The 10,746-nt window shown below is 63.5% G+C and overlaps 1 protein-coding gene across 5 annotated transcripts; it reads right to left on the reverse strand.

The window, feature by feature from the left end:
* Positions 1–1,021: 1,021 nt before the first annotated feature.
* Positions 1,022–10,734, reverse strand: LOC310899894 (antigen WC1.1-like). 5 transcript variants are annotated; one of them, XM_083836933.1, is made up of 10 exons: positions 9,557–10,734; positions 8,725–9,432; positions 8,345–8,647; positions 7,924–8,244; positions 7,532–7,846; positions 7,153–7,461; positions 6,710–7,051; positions 6,448–6,594; positions 6,275–6,370; positions 1,022–6,196 (listed from the first exon to the last, which is right to left on the reverse strand). In XM_083836933.1, exons 1-10 carry the CDS (start codon positions 9,606–9,608, stop codon positions 5,838–5,840), a joined length of 2,952 nt encoding a protein of 983 aa, XP_083693059.1. In that variant the 5' UTR covers positions 9,609–10,734; the 3' UTR covers positions 1,022–5,837. The 5 variants fall into 5 exon arrangements, 4 of the variants coding, with proteins under 4 accessions (XP_083693059.1, XP_083693057.1, XP_083693058.1 ...); XM_083836931.1 differs by having other exon boundaries at positions 8,725–9,039; positions 9,115–10,730; XM_083836932.1 differs by having other exon boundaries at positions 1,022–5,964; positions 6,110–6,196; positions 8,725–10,728.
* Between the last annotated feature and the right edge of the window lie 12 nt (positions 10,735–10,746).

Below are 10,746 nucleotides of genomic sequence, written 5' to 3' on the forward strand. Positions count from 1 at the left end.
AGGCTGTGGCGAGCAGGCACATGCCTCGGCCCAAGGAGAGCTGCCCAGCCCTGCTCCACACACCACCGGCCCTTTCATGCCCTCTGTTTTATGTATTTATTTATTTTTCTGAGTTCTCTGCCCCATCCCACTTGGGCAGGGGAGGGGAACCAGTGAAGGGCTCTGTGGTACTCAGCTGCCTGCTGGGTTAAACGACAGCAACCTGCGCCAACTCAAGCAGCTGTGCTGGAAATTACCAATCACAACCATCATCTGAGAAAAGGAAGAAGCAAAACCCATAAAGAAACAGCTCACTACTAGCTTCTTAACCACCGCGTATCCTGAGGTTTAGCAGGTTGCTGTCTGGTCCAGGAAGGACAAGGACAGGCGAATGCTGTTGCCTATTTTGCTGGGACAGGTTTTGCTTTCAGAAACTACCCGCAGTGCACTAATGAGAAAAGCAGAGCTGTGAAGAACATTTTTGAAGGCTGCTTTCCGTATTAGGGCATATGATCTGATAGGCAGTGTGCTTCCCCAGAGTGAATTCAGTGCTTAAACAGATCAACTGCAGCTATTTGATGTTGCTTGTACCTGTGGTCGCTGGGGCAGGGACTCCTGTTTTCTCTTACTGACTCCTATTTAGAAGCCTGCAATGCTCCAGCAGCAGCAAAGCGACCATCCTAAAGGCAGCAGCTCATGAATGCTACAAGCTGCCAGCTCGTGCAGGGGGCTCCTTCCTGGCCTCCTGTCGGGCCGTTCTCGGCAGTCCCAAAGACCTCCCTGTGCACGCAGGAGGCGCGCAGGATCTGCCTTCGCTGTTGTGCTCTGCTCCTGCAGACACAGGAGGGGTCTGACAGCTCTCGTGCTCGCTCTCACTCTCTCTCCATAAACACAAAGAAGTGCCCACGTGCAGCACAGGCACACAGGCAGCCAGCTGCAGGGACACAATGAAGCAGAGCAGGGCCATCAGGGCCCCTGCAGACGGGATAGGAGCTAGCCCCTTTGTTGCTCCCGGCCTGCAGTGCCCTAGCCTTGGGCCCCGACTGCGTGTGAGCTCTGCTCTGGGTGCTGGGGTGAATCAAAGAGTGGCTTGGGTTGGAGGGGATGTTAAAGACCATCCAACTCCAACCCGCTGCCATAGGCAGGGATGCCACCCAAACAGACAGCCAAAGCTGCCACCAGCTGACCCCAAGGGAAGGGCTGCTGGGGTGGTGTTGGTGGGGCCACAAGCAGCAGCAAGGATGCTCCAGCCACCGTGCCATAGCTCTGGAGGGAGCAGAAGTGGCAGCTGGGGCTTATGGGGTCATGTCAGCTACAAGGGGAGGAAGTCGAAACGCCATCCAGGAAAGAAAGGGACGCATCTTGTTTTAGATATCTTTATTTTGTGGCAGCCTAGGCCGAGGAATGAGAGCCTCCCCATTGTTCATTGCAGTCGTGGCTGGCACTTCTGCAGGGTGCCTGTCTAGTGCTGCCATCGGGGCGGTCTCTTGCAGGGCTGGGGATAGTCCTGGGGCTGCTGTCGGCCTTACTCTTCAAGGGGCACCGGGGCCCCCCAGGTGAGTGGTCCCTGCCCCGGCCAGGGACGTAGGGGCTGGGCCTGCTGCCCTTGGAAGACGGCCCTGCTGCCACTGCCTGTCCCGGCCCCTCCTGTGGTGGCTCCCTTCCTCCTCTGTGGTGACAGGGGTGGCCGCGGAGCTGTCCTCCTGCCCCCCAGCAGCACGGGCATCCCGGCGCTCCCGCTGCCAGTGCACCCCAGTTCTGTACAGCTCTGCAGCGACGGTGACGAGCAGTGCCACGAAGGGCACCGTGTGGCTGTGGAGGGAAGGCTGCAGCTGCCGCACCAGGGCCTGCTGGTCCAGCCCGAAGATGCACAGGGAGGCGAGGACGATTCCCTGCACCACAGCCACGTCCCACCACTGGCTGCCGTAGATCCTCCGCAGCTCCTCTTGCAGCCACGCCAGCAGGGGCCTGGCGTCAGCCAGCTGCTCCTGGAAGAAGGCTGCCCAGAGCTGGGGTGGGAAGCTGTGCTCAGGAGTCCTGAGCACCAGCCCCGCAGCCCCCTGCTCGTCCTGCTGGCCGTCCCCCAGCTGCTCTGCAAGCTGTGGGATGGGACACTCCAGGTAGTCGTCACCGACCACACCGAGTACTTGCTGGACTGGAGCCTGCCCCCATACAGGGGGCAACTCGGCTTCTTCTTGGCCCACCGCAGGGCCACCAAGGATGGCCACCATCCTTTTTATAAGACTCCTTTAAGAATTGAAGGGTTGCAAGGAGGTCTCCCCAGAGCCTTCTCTTCTCCAGGCTGAACAGCCCCAGCTCGCTCAGCCTTTCTTCATAGGAGAGCTGCTCCAGGCCCCTGATCACCTTTGCAGCCCTCCTCTGGACTCGCTCCAGCAGGGCCACATCTTTCTTGTGCTGGGGGCCCCGATCCAGGACGTTCCCCTTATGCAGCAGCAGTTCCCCTGCGGCCTGTGGAGAGGCCCTTGGTGGAGCAGGCTGTCCCCCTGCAGCCCATGGGTCCCACATGGAGCAGATCTCCACGCTGCAGCCCGTGGAGGAGCCCCCGGTGGAGCAGGTGGATGTGGCCTGGAGGAGGCTGCGGCCCATGGAGAGCCCCTGCAGGAGCAGGCCCGGGCCGGAGCTGCAGCCCGTGGAGAGGAGCCCACACAGGAGCAGGGGTTCTGGGGTGAGGTGCCGCCCGTGGGGGACCCGAGCTGGAGCAGTTTGCTCCTGACAGATGGACCCCATGGTACGGAGCCATGTGGGAGCAGTTCCTGAGGAGCTGCTGCCTGTGGGCAGCCCCCGCAGGCTCAGTTCGGGAAGGACGGCATCCCGTGGGGGGGACCCCGCGTGGAGCAGGAGCAGAGAGTGACCGTGAAGGAGCAGCGGAGACAAAGCGTCAGGGACTGACCGCAGCCCCCATTGCCTGTTCCCCTGCACCGATCGGGGGAGGACGTAGAAGAGGGTGGATGGGGGAAGGTGTTTTTAGCATGCTTTTAGTTCCTCACTCTTCTAGTCTGCTAATGATTGGAAAGAAATTATATTGATCTCTCTACACGGATCTGTATTGCCCGTGCCGTAACTGGTGAGCAATCTCCCTGTCCTTAACTCAACCCTTGAGCCCTTTCCATCATATTATCTCCCCTATTGTCATCAAGGAGGGCGAGTGAGAGAGCGGTTTTGGTGGAGCTCAGCTGCGTAGCACGGTAAAACCACCACAGCAGAGCCCGGCCCTCTCTGCCGCTGTCTTCAGATATAAATATTTGAAAATGTAAAATGTATTTCAGTTTAATTAACATAATTAATATTCCTTCTTCTACAGTTTTTGAGAAATGGCTGTTGTTTTCCTTTGGGAAAATTCCTTTGGCAATACTCCCGTAGGCATATCAGAAAGCCTAGTGTAAAAATAAATCAATCTTTTTATGACATACTCTTATATCTTCACGTGTGTTAACTTCAGCCTGGCGGGCGCTGCATCACGGGCTATATGTCTGCATACATACACATATACATACATCAGAGAATCACAGAATCATCTAGGTTGGAAGAGACCTCCAAGATCACCTAGTCCAACCTCTGACCTAATACTAACAAGTCCTCCACTAAACCATATCACTAAGCTCTATATCTAAACATCTTTTAAAGACCTCCAGGGATGGTGACTCAACCACTTCCCTGGGCAGCCCATTCCAATGCCTCACAACCCTTTAAGTAAAGTTCTTCCATAAGCACCTCCAATGCTTTGGAACTTCTGCCCTGAACAGGTGCAGAATCCTAAAAACCTAGTTAAATGTTTGAGAAAGGTGGGCCATCACCCTGGCAATTCCAAAGAGACAGAAATCACTACAACATGCAGCCATGCCAGCCCCTGCGACAGGCCCTGCGGCTGGGCCCGAGAACCAACCCATGCCTCTCTCAGTCACCTCTGTCCACAAGACGAAACAATGGATGCCAAAGTCACCTCGTTTAGTAAGGGCAGAAACTCCTACTGAGAAGGAGGAGGAGGAGGAAGAGGACGAGGCAGGCTACTCCAAGGCAGGGCCATGTGGCTATGGCAGGAGGAAGAATCACAGAATCATGGAATGTGCCGAGTTGGAAGGGACCCACAAGGATCATCGAGTCCAACTCCTGGGTCCTCAAAGGACCACCCAAAAATCAGACCATGTGTCTGAGACGCTTCTTGAACTCTGGCAGGCTCGGTGCTGTGACCATGTCCCTGGGGAGCCTGTCCCAGTGCCCAACCACCCTCTGGGTGCAGACCCTTTCCCTAACCCCCAGCCTGACCCTCCCCTGTCCCAGCTCCATGCCATTCCCTCGGGTCCTGTCGCTGTCCCCAGAGAGCAGAGCTCAGCGCCTGCCCCTCCGCTCCCCTCCTGAGGAAGCTGCAGGCCGCCATGAGGCCTCCCCTCAGCCTGCTCTGTGTGGGCTGAACAAACCAAGGCACCTCAGCTGCTCCTCACGTCTTCCCCTCTAGACCCTTAACCATCTCTGGGGAATGCGCTTGCTTCTCCAGATGTTTGGTGGCCAGTAACTAGCGCTGTTCCCCAGAGCTCAGCCCTAGAGCCAGTCCCGTTCAAAATTTTTAACCATGATCCGGATGCAGGAATGGAATGCATCCTCAGCAAGTTTGCTGATAACACTCAAGTGGGAGGTGCTGTTGCCTCCCTGCAGGGATGAGAGGCCATGATGCAGAGTCTCTGATGAAGAGTCCTTCCCCAGCTTTCCTGTAGTCCCCTTTAAGTAGTGGAAAGCCACTGGAAGGTCTCCCCGGAGCCTTCTCTTCTTCAGGCTGAACAACCCCAACTCCCTCAGCCTGTCTGCAGAGGAGAGCTGCTCCAGCCCTCTGATCACCCTCATGGCCTCCTCTGGACCGGTCCATGTCCTTCTTGTAGTGGGGGCCCTAGAGTTGAATGCAGTACTCAAGGTGTGGCCTCAACAGGGCCAAGTACAGATGGACAATCACTTCCCTCGCCCTGCTGGCCACACCAGTTCTGATACTAGCCAGGAGGCTGTTGGCCCTCTTGGCCACCTGAGCACACTGCTGGCTCCTGTTCAGCCCCCTGCCCACCAATCCCCCCAGCTCCCTTCCCACCAGGCAGCTTTCCAGCCACTGCCCCCAGCCTGCAGCCTTGCATGGGGTTGTTGTGCCCCAAGTGCAGGACGCGGCACTTGGCCTTGTTGAACCTCGTACAGTTGGCCTCGGCCCATCGTCCCGCCTATCCAGGTCCCTCTGCAGAGCCTTTCTGCCCCCAGACACATCAGCGCTCCTGTCCACCTTGGTGTCCTCTGCCAGCTTGCTGAGGGTGCACGTGATCCCACTGCTGTGTCCTGGGAGGTGGTGCTGGGGGTGCTGTGGCAGGGGAAGTGTCCCTGGGAAGCGCCGTGCCCTTCCCTCAGCCTGTTCTCCAGGCGGGGAGAGCGTGCAGCTCTGGGGCCAAAGGAAGGGCCTGGGGCCGGGCCCTGGGCTCTTCCTAGTCCTTCCTGCGTGCCCAGAGCCATGGGGATGTGCCTGCGGGCCCAGCTCTGCCCCATGGCCCCGAGGAACGGACGATGGACCCGGGAGAGAGAGAGGCGCCGGTGCTGGGAGCGAGGTTCCAAGCAGTTGGGGACTTTAATCAGAAAGAGCACTGTGCAGGGAAAGGCCATGCTGAAAAACTTCACAAGGACCCTGGCATGATGTTGGGTCACGGGTGCGGGTGGGCATAAGGAGCTGTTTCTGCAGCGTGCTGAGGGCTGCGCAGGGACGGGTGCCCCCCCATGGGCACGGCCACTCGTTCCTGGGATTGGAGCCCCCTTTTGCAGCCGTGTCCCCAGGGTCTCCTTATGGCGCTGTCCCCAGGGTGCTGATGTCAATGTCATCATAGCCCATGTCCCCGTGGCACTGCGCCAGGGCGTCCAAGCCGTGGGGAGTGGGGGGCTCCTCCGGCACAGCCGCAGCATCGTCGTACCCATCCAGGGGGCCGTGCCCAGGCTGGGCTGGGGGGGCTGTACCAGGCAGGGAGGGGCGGGGGCTGAGGACGCAGCAAGAAGGACCACATCCCCTCACCTCCCCAGCACCACTGCTTGTCTGTGACCCTTCTCCTTAGGTCCCCTGTGCCTTCCAGTTCCTGTTGAGTGCCCCTTCCTCTACCTGAGGCCTCCACGGGGTTGCTGTCCTCTTTGTTACTATCCCAGTTCTCATCTTGCAGCTTCATGCCTGAGCCCTTCGACAGGGAGCCTGTTGTGGAGAACAGGGCACTGGGTGCTTGTCCAGGGATGGGACAGCCCCAGGCCCCAGGGACGACCATGCTCCCACCTGTGTGACTGGGCACCTCCTGGTACTCGGGCATCAGGCTGTAATCCAGCTCCTCGTACACGGCCTCAGAGCCGGGATCCGTGGCTCTGATGGGGCCTGAAAGGCAGTAGCATTGCATCGGCATCCCCCTCTGTCCTCCATGATCCCAGGGGAACCCCCAAGGCAGTGCCCACCTCGGCGTTGCACCCGTGTGCGGTGTGCCTGCACAGCCAGGGCTGCCAGGGCCAGGCCCAGCAGCGTCCCCAGGAGCACGCACAGGACCGTGGGCACGGGCACACTCCCCGACACTGCTGTCAGTGGGGCAACGCTGCTGGTGACACCTGCAGGGATGGCCAGGGGCAGCGTGAGGCCGGGATCCGCACGGCAGCAGGAGCAGGGGTCAGTGGGCACGGGCAGAGCCACCTGTGCAAGCATCCCTGTGCTGGCAGCTCCTACCTGCAGTTGTGGTGGCCCCGCTCGTTCCCTCGGTGTCCTCGTCACAGGCGATGTGGGTGACCCCGGCAGGACCGCAGGACTGCAGGTGCCACGGCGCTGAGGGGCAGCGCCAGAGCGAGGGGACCCCCTCCTGGCATTGCACCCAGCCCAGCCAGGCGGGGACCGAGCCCTGTGCGGGGACGGCCGCCAGCCTCCCCCCGGTGCCACAGCCCAGCTGGCGGCAGACAACGGCAGCTGTGGCGGGGCTGGTGTCGTTGGCGCACACGCGGCCCCACGTCCCCTCGTGCAGCACCTCCAGGTGCCCGCTGCAGCTGCTGCTGCCCCCCGCCAGCCGCAGCAGCCCTGCAACAACAGGGGACAGCGGGGTCACGGCACCTCACGGGGCAGCGCGCACCCCACGGGCAGTGGGGACTGCTCCCCAGCTCAGGGATCACAGTGCTCACCTGAGCACACGGCACCGGCACCACCGCCCCGGCGGCAGCCACGCCGTGCTGGGGCTGGGCAGTCCCAGAGAGCCGCCTCCGTCCCCGAGCAGCCCCCGGCACCCGGCCACAGCGTCCCTACGCCGGGCCCGAAGCGCTCAGAGCCGGGCGCCTCCAGGGCCCGTCCGCACCCCAGCTGGCGGCACACGACGTCGGCATGTGGCAGGTCCCAGGCGTCCTGGCAGACGGTGCCCCAGGTGCCCTCGCTGTACACCTCCACCCTGCCGGCGCAGCGCCCGGGGCCGCCCGCCAGCCTCAGCCGCCGGCTGCCTGCACGGGAGGGCCAGGATGGGGCTGGGGGCACCCGCTGGGCACCCGCGGCCCTTCCCAGCGCACTCACCTGAGCAGGCAACGGCCGCCTCTGTGGGGCTGTGGCTGGGCGCTGCGGCAGGCCCCGAGGTGTTGCACTGTGCCAGGCGCTCCTCGGTGCCAGCACACCGCAGCTCCTGCAGCTCCACAGGGCCCAAGCTGGCAGCCGGCACAGCGTAGACCTTCTCTGGCACACCGCAGCCCAGCTGCCGGCACGCCACGGAGGCAGCTCGGTCATCCCACGGCCCCGCAGTCACACGGGCCCAGTCCCCGGGGCTTGTGGCCACCTCCAGCCGCCCGTCGCACCGGCTCTCCCCGTCCAGCAGCCGCAGGGGCTCAGCGTTGCCTGCAAGAGCCCGGCCATGCCGTGGGGACTGGCACTGCTCCCCGCCTGCCACGGGTGCCCGCGTCCCCTGCACCCACCTGAGCAGTTGACGGCGGCGGCATGGCCAGGGGGGCAGGCGGGCTCCCCCAGCACCGCCACGGGGCACTCGCCCGGGTGCCGCTCGCTCCCGCTGCAGCTCAGGGCATCACGCCGCAGCGGCCCCGTCGCCGTGCCCGTCCCAAAATGGCCTCCTGGGGGCAGGGAGGCGGCGGGGCCGCAGCCCAGGTGGCGGCACAGGACGTGGGCGTCGGGCAGGTCCCAGGCGGTGGCACACAGGGCTCCCCATGTCCCCTGCTCCTCCACCTCCACCCGCCCGGCACAGCCCGAGCCGCCATCCGCCAAACGGAAACCGGTGTAGGCTGCAGCGAAGAGAGGGTGCTTGGGAGGCAGCACAACAGGGACCCACTGAGCACATCACCCTGCAAGGGTCCACCCCAGCCCCCCAGCCCCAGCACTTACGTGAGCAGATGATAGCAGCGGGGCCAGCACAGGACTGGCCGTGGGTCGGCCGCCGGGCGCAGTTGGCGAGGAGTGGCTCGCTGCCATTGCACTCAAAGGCGCCGTCCCAGAGCGGCCCCGTTGCTGCCCCAAAATGGCCGGCACCGGGGACGGCCAGTGCCATGCCGCAGCCCAGCTCCCTGCAGACCACCTGGGCGGCCTTGAGGTCCACGTGGCCGTGGCAGACGGTGGCCCAGGCGCGGCCCTGCCGCACCTCCAGCCGCCCCGAGCAGGCGCCGTCCCCTCCAGTCAGACGGGAGAACCCTGCCAGGAGAGGAGCGCTCTTGGGGCGGATGCGGACGAGGGGGCTCCCTGCAGAACCACATGTCCCCAGCACTCACCTTGGCAGACCACAGTGCTCTCGTGTTTAATTGGGCTGGTATATGGTCCCCAACCCCGAATCTTGCAGTCCCAGAGGGCCTTCTCATCCCCCTTACAGTTGATAAAGGCTAAGCTGATGGGACCATCTCCTTGAGCAAATTGGGAACCTTGGGAGGCGCCAGCAGCCGAGCCGCAGCCCATCTGCTGGCACACCACCTCGGCGTCCTCCATGTCCCAGGAGTCGTCCACCACCGTGCCCCAGCGTCCCCGCAGCTTCACCTCCACTCTCCCCTCACAGGGTCCCCTGCCAGCCGCCAGACGCAGCTCCAGCGCCTCTGTACCGGGCACCAACCTCAGTCCAGTCCTGGGGGTCCCAGCACGGCATCCCCAGCACCACCACCCCTCCTCACCTGTGCAGGTCACCCCCACGTCCCACTCGTGGCCACAGAACGGCTGGCCCCAGCCAAAGTGGAGGCATTCCTGCAAGGTGGCTTCTCCGCCTCGACAAAATGGATGCAGCCAGATGCGTCCCTTACCCTGCCCAAACGGGGCATACGGGGATGCCCAGGCCACCGCACCGCAGCCCAGCTGCCGGCACACTATGCCAGCACCACGGTGGTCCCAGTCGAAGTCGTAGCTGCAGACGGAGCCCCACTCGCCCTCGTGCTTCACCTCCACCCGGCCGGCGCAGCGCCCGCCGCCATCCACCAGCCGCAGCTCCCCGCTGCCTGCGGGCAACCCCAAGGACCTTGCTGAGCCCGCGGGGTGCCTGCCCCACGGCTGCTCCCTGCCCCACCGCTTGCCCACTGCCCCACGGCCAGCCCCTGCCCCACGGCCAGCCCCACCACTCACCCCCGCAGAGCTGCACGCAGAGGAGCAGCCCCAGTGCTCTGGCAGGCACCATCCTGCCCCCAGTGCCAGACGCAGCCCCGCGGCGGGGAGGGGGATATATAGGCAGCCCCCGCTGGCAGGAGCCAATGGGGGCGGCGGAGGCACCTTGTGAGCCGCTATCAGGAGGGTTATCTGCTGCCTGCCGGGGCCCAGCCTCCAATAACCTGCTCCGTGCCCAAATATGAGACTCGGCTCCGCTTCTGGCGTCATGCACCCCCCCGCCTCCCCACTGGAGCTCAGTACCCAAATGTCCCCGAGGTGAGCCAGCCTGCCCGGCACCCCTGTCCCCCTGAGCTGGGGTTGGGGCAGTGCCCGCAGAGAGCAGGTCCCCATGGGGACAGGGGTGTCCCCAGATCTGGGTCTCCCTCAGCACCCCAGTACTCAGCCTTTGTTGGGGGTGGCCTTGTCCACCTTCAACAAGCCTGGGTGTCACCGGGGAGAATCAGGTCCCTGTGCTGGCCTCAACATGTGCAGGAGGGACATCTCCAGCCCCTTGCAGTGGCTGGTGGCACAGGCACTTACTGCAGGTGCGTACCCATGGCCCCTCGCTCTCCCAACAGTGCAGGCAGGAGGGGGGCGTTTTTCCCCTGCCAGGAACACTGCGTCGGCATCGACTGCACACAGCTGCTGGGCCACCTGCACTGCTGGCAATAGCATCGTGGCTTTGTGCAGCAGCAGGGATGCTACCAACGGGGCTCGGAGCCGAGGCTGAGCCCAAGGGACCTGCGCGGCTTCTTGGGCACTGAGCTGCAGCAGTGGATGCAGAAAGTGCACGTTACTTGTGTGCCGGATGTGCAGGCGCCACTCAAAAGGGAAGCCCTGCCCGTACGCAGGGCCGGGACACAGGGCATTGCCCTTCTGGCACAGCCCCGCTGCAGGAGGAGCGCGTGGCAGCACGGCTCGCTGGGGACCGGGGGCTCCTGGGTCCACGGCTGCAGGGCCGGGCTCTGCCAAGGGTCTGCAGCTCCCGGGCTGCTCAGAAAGGCCCGGGCCGGGCTCCAGCCCCAAGCCCCCTGGCGGGGCGGTCAGCCCCAGCAGCAGCGGCAGCAGCAGGCGGCTCCCTGCACGCAGCCCCCGCGCAGGAGGCCCGGCCGCTCCCCCCTCCCCCCGCACTGCGCCCTCCGGCCGCCAGGGGGCGCCGCCGCCGCCCC

The sequence above is a fragment of the Anser anser genome (genome assembly GCF_964211835.1).
Source record: "Anser anser genome assembly, chromosome: 5".
Classification (NCBI taxonomy): domain Eukaryota; kingdom Metazoa; phylum Chordata; class Aves; order Anseriformes; family Anatidae; genus Anser; species Anser anser.